We start from the raw sequence: 13,644 nt of genomic DNA on the forward strand, positions 1-13,644 counted from the left end.
AAAAGTAAATGTGTAATTTTTTTTATCAAAACCAAAACATTGAGATAAACATGAACCGCATGTTTCTTTATATTAAAACAATGCAAGAGCCACATTATGCTCCTGATAAGAGTATACAATAAACTTAACTCATTTATATCATATTTTAATGTTCACATTTTGCAAGTACCAAAAAAGTACACTTTTTGCAAAATGCATTTTAAAAGCCAAAAACTTTGGATGCAAAGACATCTATATTTTTAAATATGGCACTTTTTCATGTTCACCAAGCCTTATACAAATAATTGCATTCAATGAAAATGGGGTTAAATGCATGTGTGTAAATTGTCATTACAGATCAGCCAGTGCAGTCCACACAGGCTAGTCATGGACGACATTTTTTGCCTGAAAGTGTTGTCCCAGATAAGCCTGTACGGACCACACAGGCTAATATGGGACGACACTTTACACACGTGCATTAAACCCCCTTTTCACAGAGCCAGGCTCATTTTACTTCAAATTTCTAAAGCTAATGATATCATGATCAGAACTTTAAATAAGTAAATAGAGGCCAATAAGAAACAAGGAGCGGAAAATATGGCCTAAACTACAATAACACAAAGCCAAATCTTCCCTTACTGAAGTCCTGCAAAAACTTCAACTTAAAAGCAGTATACCCAGTGGTTGGAGATCAGTTCAGAGCAGTGGCTCTTCAGGAGTACAGCATTCATTTCCTCTGCGGTCTGGTAGAACTGGATACAATTCTTCATATTCACGTATGACATCAAGCCGTTCTCACACCTGAAGTTATGCAGTAAATGTTTCAACTTCACTCTTAACATTCAAAATCAACAAGCGAAGGATGGCAAATTATCCTGGGTCTAAAATTAGGCCAAACTTGTTATTTTGTGTTCTCTGATCTTTTAAAAAATTTACACAAATGCAAAGTGGATATGTTTTATTTGTTAAGCGTTACACTTTTTCCAATGACAGTATAGAAGGTAAACATATGAAAAACTTGGGTCCGTAAAGTCAAACAAGTACTTTTGTTGAGCCAGGAAGGGTACCAGGAAACAAGAACAACAGCTGTCCCAAGACAGTGTTTTCAACTTTTCTTCTGCTTTGATAGTGCAATGTACATTTCCTGTCAGTCACCTAATATTATGACCACAATGACATATTTGATGTTAAATATCTGAAGAAGTTATATATTGCAAGTAAACTTATAGATGAAAATGTATGCATTAAATCATGAAACTGACAATATATTGTCAAATTTTTACCATTCAATTTAATTCAAATCACTTAGCAAGCAACGTCCACAAGTAAGATACATAGACGCAAAATTACAGCATCATACCTCCATCCAAACTCAAGATAATAAGTGGAAACCATTTTTCTATTTTATTAACAATAACCTGAATCAAACTGGCCCAAAATGCAATTCCACCTAATGTCTGCATGTACACCGCCAACACACAAAATATTAACAGTACAATTATCACAGTTGAATCTAAAGTTATAAAAAAATTATTTTTTTTAATTGTTAGTAATATTGAACTCCCACTGATCCAAAGTGCAATCCCTAGCTAGATCAGTCTGTAACCTACGTTCATACACAACTTCAGCACAATATCTCCATTCTCCCTTATGTCAATTAAGCGCGAACATGTAGCTATTTTTCAGCTTCAATGACCTTGACCTTGCCACAAATGACAAAATGTTAGGTCTTCATGTCATATAGAGATGAGTTGTTGCAAAATAACATGTGCTTGAATGTTCTAGGTACAGAAAATAACATGTGCTTGAATGTTCTAGGTACAGAAAATAACATGTGCTTGAATGTTCTAGGTACAGAAAATAACATGTGCTTGAATGTTCTAGGTACAGAAAATAGCATGTGCTTGAATGTTCTAGGTACAGAAATAACATGTGCTTGAATGTTCTAGGTACAGGTACAGAAATAACATGTGTTTGAATGTTCTAGGTACAGAAAATAACATGTGCTTGAATGTTCTAGGTACAGAAATAACATGTGCTTGAATGTTCTAGGTACAGAAATAACATGTGCTTGAATGTTCTAGGTACAGAAAATAACATGTGCTTGAATGTTCTATGTACAGAATATTCTACAGAAAGAACTGCATGATATGCCAAGTTTGCAGACCTCACATGATCATCACCAAGATATGTGTGACCTTTCAATTGAATATCTTAACCATTTACCACTTAGATATGTATTTTCACACATTTGTAGTTCCTTGCAAAGTTATATTTAATTTTAGCCTTACTTACTATATGCAAGTTTTTAAGGCTTCATCTCCAAACCTTAGATACTGATGAGCAGCAAACAGAATAAAACCCAAACAGACTGTGAGTTACTCGCAAGCTGTTCTGGTTTTATGCTGTTTCAACAAAGCCATTTTTACTTTGCTTCTAAGTGGGAAAGGGTTAAGTTGTAACAAAGATAAGTTTTTGCTGCATGCACAATTTAATATGAATTTCATAACTTGCATTTAGCCTAACTTTTTTAGTGTAAAAGGTGGCAAAATCCTGCTTAAAGTCTGGTCAAGATTATAGATATTGGTCAGGGACCCTTCATACAAACTCTGATCTGTTAAGTTATATTTCAACGTCTGTAGTAGACAAATGGATATGGAGTATTTGATAGAAATCGTTTACCAGAATTTTCAAAGAACAAGGCCATAATTCCGCTGAATTTCAGGTAAGAGCTATGGTCCTTGGTCAGAGACCTTGCATGATGATCCCAAAGAAAGGCATGAAGTTTTAATTCAATATTTGTAGTAGTGACAGAAATATGAAATTGTTGCTTGAAAGCTTTAACCTGAATTTCAACTTGCAAGAAATCCTTCAACTGACCTTCCAGAGAACAGTAGGTAAGAGGGCACATTTCTGCTTAAAGGCTGTTAAACATAAGAGGTCTAGGTCAATGACTGTATATAAAGAGCCTAAAAAACATGTAAAGTTTCATAATAATAGGCATACTACACATTGAGATAGGGAGTTGTTTCAAAGAAAAAAGTTTTCTTAATGTTGTAGAACAAAATGAACATAATTATCCTAAATTGCAGGTCTGCAACATTTTTTTGGCCATCAACCCTCCATGACAATCAAGAACAAATGTAAAAAGTTTGAATTGAATATCTGTGACACAGATTGATAGGTGTAATTGTTGCATGCAAACTTTTACCTGAATGTCAACTTTCAGGCCCACATAAACCAGATTTTTTAAAGTTTAAATGGTGACATAATCCCTAATCTGCTAAAAAGCCTGTTAAAGTTATATAAGTTGGCATTACCGTAAGTAACTGTTTATATTGACCCTGAACACAGGTGTATCTATAGAAGACATAGAGATATACAGATGTTTCAAGCAAATGTTAGCCTGAATTTGAGCACAAAGAAAGGCATAATTCTGAAAAATTGCAGATCAGAGTTATGTGCCTTGGTGAGTGACCTCCCTTGATGATAATAGTGTCAGAAATATGTACTTGTTGCACACTAACCTTTACCATAATAACTTTTTGTGCATTTTTATAAATTCAAATTGGAACTTGGTCAATAATGTTGCATAACGACACAAACATATGAAATAGTTTCTAAGGAATATCTCTACATAAAACAGTAATATGGGGATGTTGCATGTTTCCCTTAACTAGCACATTACACAAACAAGGAAGCCAATATTTGGTTGAGCAGTATGGCTTGGTCTAGTCAGTGAATAGTTGCACTAAAAAAATTGTCTTATAGAAGAACCATTTGTCTTAAATCAAATCAGACATAACTCTTACGGAATAGTTGTTCTTGAAAAAGTACTCATTCAAACAAATTAAACATCACTACAATTTTGTCAAGATATATCAACCAGCACAAAACAAACATCCAAGTAACCTCTGTCGCAGATGTTCTAGTTTAAATCTAGTGGCTGCTCGTAATAGGTCCAGTAGAAACCCGCTGTCAGATTCTATGTTAATGTCATCTGTGTACACCCACTTCATCAAGGCATAGGACACCTTATATTGGATGTCTGGATAACAGAAGGAAATACTCATGAACAAAGGTGACTGTAAAATAGTATGCTATATTTGTACATGTCAGTTAATGTTAATGAGTTGCACAAATACCCCATAAAAGTGCTTGACTAACTGTGAGAGCAAATCATTCACAAATACAGATACAATAGAAAACAAGAGATGTGTTTGTCAGAAACACAATGCCCCCTACTGCGCGGCTTTGAAGCCATATATTTGAACTTTGACCTTGAAGGATGACCTTGACCTTTCCCCACTCAAAATGTGCAGCTTCATGATATACACATGCATGCCAAGTATCAAGTTGCTATCTTCAATATTGCAAAAGTTATGGGCAATGTTAAAGTTTTCGGACGGACAGACAGACTGACTGACTGACGGAATGACAGACAATTCAACTGCTTTATGCCACCCTACCGGCATAAAAAAACTTCTCTGTATATATGTTGCAAAATACAAGAACAATCACTAGAAAACATGCTGAAGTTTTGAGATGCACATGAGATACACATGTACGGTTGTACCTAAGATGTGTGAAGCAAAACAAGTGTAACAAATTGGAACAGCCTGTCAGGCATGCACTGATCTATTCTCAACAGGCCTACACAGATTCTCAATGGTCTATTTTTCCAACAGGGCTGACACAGATTCTCAATGGTCTATTTTTCCAACAGGGCTGACACAGATTCTCAATGGTCTATTTGCAACAGGGCTTACACAGATTCTCAATGGTCTATTTTCTAACAGGGCTTACACAGATTCTCCATGGTCTATTTTCCAACAGGGCTAACACAGATTCTCAAAGGTCTATTTTCCAACAGGGCTTACACAGATTCTCAATGGTCTATTTTCAACAGGGCCTAGACAGATTCGTAATGGTCTATTTTTAACAGGGCTTCCACAGATTCTTGATGGTCTATTTTCAACAGGGCTTAGACAGATTCTTAATGGTCTATTTTCAACAGGACTTACACAAATTCTCAATGGTCTATTTTCAACAGGGCTGCCACAGATTCTTGATGGTCTATTTTCAACAGGGCTTCCACAGATTGTTAATGGTATATTTTCCAACAGGGTTTACACAGATTCCCAATGGTCTATTTTAAACAGGTCTAACAAAGATTCTTAATGGTCAATTTTCAACAGGGGTTACACAGATTCTTAATGGTATAAATTCGACAGGACTTACACAGATTCTCAATGGTCTATTTCCAACAGGGCTTACACAGATTCTCAATGGTCTATTTCCAACAGGGCTTACACAGATTCTCAATGGTCTATTTCCAACAGGGCTTACACAGATTCTCAATGGTCTATTTCCAACAGGGCTTACACAGATTCGCAATGGTCTATTTTCCAACAGGGCTTACACAGATTCTCAATGGTCTATTTTCCAACAGGGCTTACACAGATTCTCAATGGTCTATTTTTAACAGGACTTCCACGGATTCTAAAAAGTTGATTTTCAACAGGGTTTACACAGATTCTTAAAAGTCTATTTTCAACAGGTTTTACACAGATTCTTAATAGTCTATTTTCAACAAAGCTTACTTAGATTATCAAAATTTTGTTTTCAACAAGGCGTACTCAGATTCTCATATTCTTTAACAAGAGGGCCATGATGGCCCTGAATCGCTCATCTGACTAACCAAATACAATCCCAACCCAGATTTCATCACAATAAACATTCTGACCAAATTTCATAAAGATTGGATGAAAACTGTGACCTCTATTGACTACACAAGGTTTTTCTAATATTTGACCTATTGACCTAGTTTTTGACCCCAGGTGACCGAAATACAATCCCAACCCAGATTTCATCAAGATAAACATTCTGACCAAATTTATTAAGATTGGATGAAAACTGTGACCTCTTTTGCCTACACAAGGTTTTTCTATTATATGACCTAGTGACCTAGTTTTTGACTCCAGATGACCCTAATACAATCCCAACCCAGATTTCTTCAAGACAAACATTCTGACCAAATTTCATGAAGATTGGATGAAAACTGTGACCTCTATTGTCTATACAAGGTTTTTCTAGTATTTGACCTAGTTTTTGACCTAGTGCCCTAGTTTTTGACCCCAGATGACCCAAATACAATCCCAACCCAGATTCCATCAAGACAAACATTCTGACCAAATTTCATAAAGATTGGATGAAAACTGCGACCTCTTTTGCCTACACAAGGTTTTTCTATTATATGACCTAGTGACCTAGTTTTTGACTCCAGATGACCCTAATACAATCCCAACCCAGATTTCTTCAAGACAAACATTCTGACCAAATTTCATAAAGATTGGATGAAAACTGCGACCTCTATTGTCTACACAAGGTTTTTCTATTATTTGACCTAGTGACCTAGTTTTTTACCCAAGATGACCCAAATACAATCCCAACCCAGATTTCACCAAGATAAACATTCTGACCAAATTTGATAAAGATTAGATGAAAACTGCGACCTCTATTGTATATACAAGGTTTTTCTATTATTTGACCTAGTGACCTAGTTTTTGACCTAGTGACCTAGTTTTTGACCCCAGATGACCCAAATACAATCCCAACCCAGTTTTTATCAAGATAAACATTCTGACCAAATTTCATAAAGATTGGATGAAAACTGTGACCTCTACTGTCTACACAAACAAATTGTTGACGTTTTTTCTATTATTTGACCTAGTGACCTAGTTTTTGACCTTAGATGACCCAAATACAATCCCAACCCAGATTTCATCAAGATAAACAATTTCATAGAGATTGGATGAAAACTGCGACCTCTATTGTCTACACAAGGTTTTTCTATTATTTGACCTAGTTTTTGACCTAGTGACCTAGTTTTTGACCCCAGATGACCCAAATACAATCCCAACCCAGATTTCATCAAGATAAAGTTTCTGACCAAATTTCATAAAGATTGAATGAAAACTGCGACCTCTATTGTCTATACAAGGTTTTTCTATTATTTGACCTAGTTTTTGACCTAGTGACCTAGTTTTTGACCCCAGATGACCCAAATACAATCCCAACCCAGATTCCATCAAGATAAATATTCTGACTAAATTTCATAAAGATTGGATGAAAACTGCAACCTCTATTGTCTACACAAGGTTTTTCTATTATTTGACCTAGTTTTTAACCTAGTGACCTAGTTTTTGACCTCAGATGACCCAAATACAATCCCAACCCAGATTTCATCAAGATAAACATTCTGACCAAATTTGATAAAGATTGGATGAAAACTGCAACCTCTATAGTCTACACAAGATTTTTCAGTTATTTGACCTAGTTTTTGACCTGGTTACCTAGATTTCGACCCCAGATGACACATATACAATCCCAACCCAGATTTAATCAAGATAAACATTCTGACCAAATTTCATAAAGATTGGATGAAAACTGTGACCTCTACTGTCTACACAAACAAATTGTTGACGGACGGACGCACACACGCACATACGGACGCCGGACATCACACCGTCACATAAGCTCACCATGTCACTTCGTGACGGGTGAGCTAAAAAGCATTTAATATTTCTCCATACTTCTCGTTAATTTTGAAACTAAGAGGAGTTACTTCTCAGAGAAAATTAGTTTAAGTCAAACCCTTGTTAAATAATATAATTTTAATGACTTGAATAACAACTGGCTTAGCATCATACACAAAGTTTAGTCAATATTGTGAGTTAACTTGCAGTTTTTTTCTAATTTTATGTGCATGGAGGTTTTATCTAGTTTCAAGTCTGACTCAACCAAAAAAAAACAAACAAAAAAAACAAAAAAAAACCTGTGTTTGTCGAGGAAGAATATGTGCACATTCTTAAAGTTTATATTTACATTTGTTTGTGAGCTGACTGACATTATTGATAGTGAAACTGAGGGAAACTCAGCTATCAACTTCTCAGTTAAGCAAAATTAATTGAGAATGTTCCTGATATCTGGTTACTGAAATGCTTCTTAGTAACTTGCATGACAACAGTGATGCTATAGTACAGTTCAATTTCAAGCAAGTGATACCAGTTATGTGTAGTTCTGCCACCTTAGACAGATCTTCTACGCCCCAGCAGTCACTTCTGGCAGCCAACACAAACCGGTGTCCATGGATACTATGACCTCCCTCCAGATGCACAACCAGGTCACTGAAGGGTCAAACAGAACATGAGGTAACCAGGTCAGTTCAACAAAGTCACTTAAAGGTCAACCAGAACAGTCAATGGGTACATTAACAATATGCTACATTCAATAAAGGTACAATGTATATTACACAAGTTCAAGCCTTGTAAGTATTGATTCATTGACCCTTTTCTATAAGTTTGAGTCAAAAGTAAATCAGTGTTAAGGTCAACATGAGGTCAAGATATGTGGGGATGTTGATAATGTTCCAATACAACATCCATTCAAGTATCAAAACTCTGAAGGAGGCATAACTGATGTTATAAGAAATGGTTATCTTGGATTAACTTCCGAAGGACAGACAGGCAACTCGCATGTGAATGCCGGGGGCATAAAAACGATAGTCAATTCAGTACAACCAGAGAGTTCAACAAGATGAGCTAATTGGTTAAAAAACAAGTAAACCAGTTCAATTATTACAGCCAGGTGACTGAAATGTCAATCACAACCCTTAAATAGAAAAAAAGTGGTCCGTTCATCTGGAAAAGGTCAGATCACTGATAAGTAAATGGTATAAAAACAAGCTAGATGTCCGCTATCATCAAGAAGATTTGTTCAAATGGTGCAGATGCACCAACATACTGCTTTTGTCTCAAAACTCGACCAATGTAAAAAACAAGGCTTTTTATGGCCATTTTATTTGAACCCATCAATATATGGCAAAGTTATGGCCCAGATTGGAATGTTTTAGTTTTTTTTATCCATATTTGATCTTTTACTTCTAAGGGCCATATTGACCTTTGGGCAAGGGGGAGATGTATTTTAAACCCGAGATGTTTTTTATGACAGTTTACATTTATGCCATGTTATTTTCTAATGTAGCAGTTTATGGAAAATTTATGGCTGAGAAACGAATTTTGGTTGCCAAATTTGACCTACCTGAACAACGTTACATCCAACACGCTATCTCCTAAGTTGGTCATTTGTGGTAAGTTAGTTACACATTTCATACTTGAAAACCACTTCCAGTTTGGACAGGTATTTCTTTGGCTAAAGTTGATCTAATAACTTTCAAGTCAAAGTGACCTTGACTATTAAGATAAGGATAAGCTAAGATAAGAAGACGCTTGATAGGGAAGCCATGTTATACACAACACATTGTTTTATGTCAGTTGACATTTTGTGCCAAGTTATTTTTAAATCAATCAATTTATGGTAAAATTGGCTGAGGCAGGAATTTTTGCACAGTGCAAGTACTATAAGTCTGCTTTGAAGGTGGGGTGGGGGGGGGGGGGGGGGGGAGGGAGGGAGCTTTAACCAAATCACAAAGGCATGCTTATGAAGAAAATGCAATTTGACTTGAAATGAGCAAATGTTATTTATTATTTACATTTAAAGACATCAAAACAGATTTAAGCTCAGAAATATTCATGCTAAATACATTCCACTGCATAAGGAATAAGCAAAGCCACAGCAGTGAAATGACAATACAAACATTCAATAGAATTGACTTGCTTTGTTTTTAATCAACTAAGAATGAATTAGGAAATTATGAACAACAAAAATTGACATGGCATTATTTTGGCATAAATTATTTATAATATTTTCCAGGGTTTAGTCGAAGCAAGAAGAAACAACTTTGACATACATAAGCAATACTTTATGTCATCAATTTAAATAAGAGTTCACAATGAAAACTAATATATGATTTAAATGCGTACCTGTAAAGTGGCTTATCAAACAAGTCAGCCACGGTATTGAGAAGACGGGTCACGAAATTATTGTCTCCACTCTGACCTGCTGATGCAGAGAGCACCTGGTACTTCTTTTCCACATCTGCAAGCCGCTTCTGCAGCTTGACATACTCCTCTCGCAGCAGACGCAGATGGTTCTGCAGCTTAGTGACTTCCCCTGAACCACCCATTGACAAAGAAACTTTTTATTCAAGACTTATGCACATCAAAAAGATATTCTTTTACTATCAATTTATTACTGCGGAAGAAATGAAAATTTGACAATTATCATGTTATAACCTTGCAAAACTAGTACATGTACATTATATAACAATACTATGATTTATGCATTTTATGACAAAATTGTATTCTTCTGAAAATGTTCCATTATTTAATTCTTTGTCATAAGCTTTAAAGTGTATGTTGTTTGTTTATTTTGTTGTATTTTAAAGTTCATAGTATTGATGATACAGCATTATAATTGTGTGAGGATTAAATTGAACAAGGGGGCCAGAGGCCCATGGTCGTTCACCTCAGAATTTTGGGAACTGAACTGCTTTGAGATGTTTCTGAAACCATTAATAAAATTTGGCCAAAATATATGCTAGAGGATTAACATGGTTTTACTTTAGCCATATAAGGGAAATTACCCAACCTCCAGCGGCCATGTTGTTAGACTGACTGGACCCATCTTTTAACTTAGCCCAGATATCATTAGAACAAACGTTCTGACCAAATTTGATGAAGATGAGACTAACAAGAGTTGTGTTTGTCAGAAACACAATGCCCCCTTCTTCGCCGCTTGGAAGCCTTACATTTGATCTTTGACCTTGAAAGATGACCTCGACCTTTCACCACTCAAAATGTGCAGCTCCATGACTGAGATACACATGTATGCCAAATATCAAGTTGCTATATTAAATGTTGCAAAAGTTATGACCAATGTTAAAGTTTTCTGGCGGATGGACAGACTGACAGACAGACGGACGGACAGTTCAAAACCTATAGCCATCCTTCGGGGGCATAAAAATATGACTTCTTGAGTTACTAAAGACAAATAAGGTTAATTCCCCCTACCCCAGGCAAACTCAGACGAGTTTTCATGAGAAAAAATGTTCTGACCAAGTTTCATAAAGGCTGGACCATAAACGTGACTTGAATCTAGAAAGACTTCAAGAGCACTAACAAGGTTTTACTTTAGCTATGTTAGGAAAATGGTCGGCCCCCTAGCGGCCATGTTTTTCAAGGGTCGGAAACCAATTTTCAAACTCAGCCCACATATCATTAAACAAATGTGCTTATCAAGTTTCATGAAGATTGGATATAAAATAGACTTCTAGATTGTTAACAAGGTTTTACTGTAGCCCTATAAGGAAAACTGCTTCGCCCTTTTGCAGCCATGTTTCTTAACAGACGAAAGGTTACATTACACTAAATCATTATGTATCCCTAAGTAGTGCCTATTTCTTAAGGGTTCCTTTTCTCTTCTTGAATAAAACCATTTAACAATGTGAGACATGTCTTTTTTGGTTATTAATTTTTGTAATATCCTGTATGTGTCTGGAGTACTTTGATGCCTTCGAATGGAAGCTAACTTAAAAGATGAACTTTTGGGATGTCTTTTGTATTGTCTGGGGCTTTCATCGAAATTAGGCTTCCAAAACACGTCTTTCTACTGTGGGTGCATTCGACAGCGATTTACTTTCTTAGAAGTTGTGAGACGGTATGTTTTTTATTGCAATTATTGGAAGAGGACAGATCCATCTTTAAAATGATACCAGGTACGGAAAAATTGATATGTCAGAAAGGCAAGAAAAATGCACTGAAAGTTGTCATTTTTATAATGGGACCCTATGGGAATCAGAATAAGTGTAATCTAACCGAAAACCATTTTGGAACTCAGTCCAGATATCATAAGAACAAATGTTCTGACCAAGTTTCATAAAGATTGGACAATATATGTGACTTCTAAAGAGTTAACAAAGTTTAACTATAGCCATATTAGGAAAAATGCCCTGCCCCTGGCGACTATGTTTTTCAACAGACCAGAACCATTTTCGGACTCAATATATCGTAAGAACAAAATTTTCCTACCAAGTTTTATGAAGATTGGACAATAAATGTGACATCTAGAGTGTTAACAAGGTTTTACTTTAGCCATAAAAGGAAAAATGCCCCGCCCCTGGTGGCCATGTTTTTCTAGTTTCATGAAGATCTGACAATAAATGTGGCACCTAGAGTGTTAACACGACAAATGTTGATGCCGCGCGTGGCAACACACATGACGGAAAAAAGGCGATCACAAAAACTCACCATGAGCACCTTGTGCTCAGGTGAGCTAAAAACAAAAAATCAATCCGAGAGCAAAACATCATCTTCTTATGTAAAACAAGCACACTACAATAAGAATGTTGAACATCCATGCAATCTATGAACGCTTGCAAGATAATTAGAATAATATAAGAATAATATCACAAGCTAGATTTCATTCTTTTACATGAGCAATTATAACACAGGTAAACAAGATTTGTGTTTGTCAGAAACACAATGCCCCCTTTTGCGCCGCTTTGAAGTCATATATTTGACCTTTGACCTTGAAGGATGACCTTGACCTTTTACCACTCAAAATGTTCAGCTCCATGAGATACACATGCATGCCAAATATCAAGTTGCTATCTTCAATAATGCAAAAGTTATTGCAAAACTTTAACCAATGTCAAAGTTTTGGGACACACACAATGAATGACAGACAGACAGGCCAAAAACAATATGCCCCCGATCTTTCGATCCAGGCCATAAAAATCCTTATGTAAGTTATATTGTTGTGGAATGTGGGTTCCAGTATATACTTTTTACATGGGAAGGTGGTACTTTTTAAAAAATTTTAAGGCTCTAAAAGACTATAGTACTAATAATGATACTTGTAAGGCAACAGCTTGTATAGTCCAATTTGTCTCAACCCCCAAAGAATTATCACAGTGATTCATTGTATTTATTACATCCTTGACAACCCATACTGATTTTATAATTGGTTAGAAAATACATAAGACAAAAATGTAAGCAGTGTTTTAAAGTAGCTGTTATTTCTATCTGCATCCTATTGGAAAGCAAATAGTATTCATTTATGATGTTTAACCCATTCCCACTTAGAAACATAATTTGATGCTTATGTAATCCCTTAGAATGTAAAATTAAATCAAATGAAAGACCTTTGTGACAAGATTCAAGTTATAAGGCTTTATTTCCAACCCTTTGATACTGATGAGCATAGCCATGTGCCATGTTCACTTTGCTTCTGAGTGGGAATGGGTTAATTTATATATAACAAGAGCACCCCATAACAGGTGCCACGCTCAGCTGCGGGTGCAGTTTTGAATAAATGAAAGCTTGTCAGAATTATTTTTTTCAGAGGCCACAGTGACCTTGACCTTTGACCTAGTGACCCAAAAATGGATGTGGCATCTAGAACTAATCAAGGTGCAGCTACATATGAAGTTTCAAAGTTGTAGGTTGAAGCACTTTGATTTTAGAGCTAATGTTCAAAACCTTAACAAAATGTGAAGGTTTTAGCATGGCGGACGACACAATGACCGACACGACGAGCTGGCTATGACAATACCTCAGGTTTTCTACAAAAACAGCCGAGCTAAAAATTAAATATATACTTGACCTGGTGACCTAGTTTTTGAACATGTGAACCAGATTCGAACTCGCCTTAAATATTTTAAAGAAAACAATTCGGAAAAAGTTTCAATAACATTGATGATAA

At 35.9% G+C, this 13,644-nt stretch overlaps 1 protein-coding gene across 4 annotated transcripts in view; it reads right to left on the reverse strand.

Annotated features, from left to right (window-relative positions):
* Positions 1 to 13,644, reverse strand: part of LOC127870437 (rabankyrin-5-like) — a 75,045-nt gene that overhangs the window by 55,917 nt on the left and 5,484 nt on the right. For 3 of the 4 annotated variants that reach the window (XM_052413041.1, XM_052413031.1, XM_052413037.1), the window contains 4 exons: positions 9,864 to 10,053; positions 8,047 to 8,168; positions 3,892 to 4,027; positions 657 to 780 (listed from right to left, as the gene is read on the reverse strand). In XM_052413041.1, the coding sequence (XP_052269001.1) occupies positions 657 to 780; positions 3,892 to 4,027; positions 8,047 to 8,168; positions 9,864 to 10,053 (572 nt within the window). Of the gene's footprint in view, positions 1 to 656; positions 781 to 3,891; positions 4,028 to 8,046; positions 8,169 to 9,081; positions 9,225 to 9,863; positions 10,054 to 13,644 lie in introns of those variants that run through there. The other variant, XM_052413049.1, reaches the window with a different exon arrangement.

This window comes from Dreissena polymorpha, chromosome 1, assembly GCF_020536995.1.
Source record: "Dreissena polymorpha isolate Duluth1 chromosome 1, UMN_Dpol_1.0, whole genome shotgun sequence".
Classification (NCBI taxonomy): Eukaryota; Metazoa; Mollusca; class Bivalvia; order Myida; family Dreissenidae; genus Dreissena; species Dreissena polymorpha.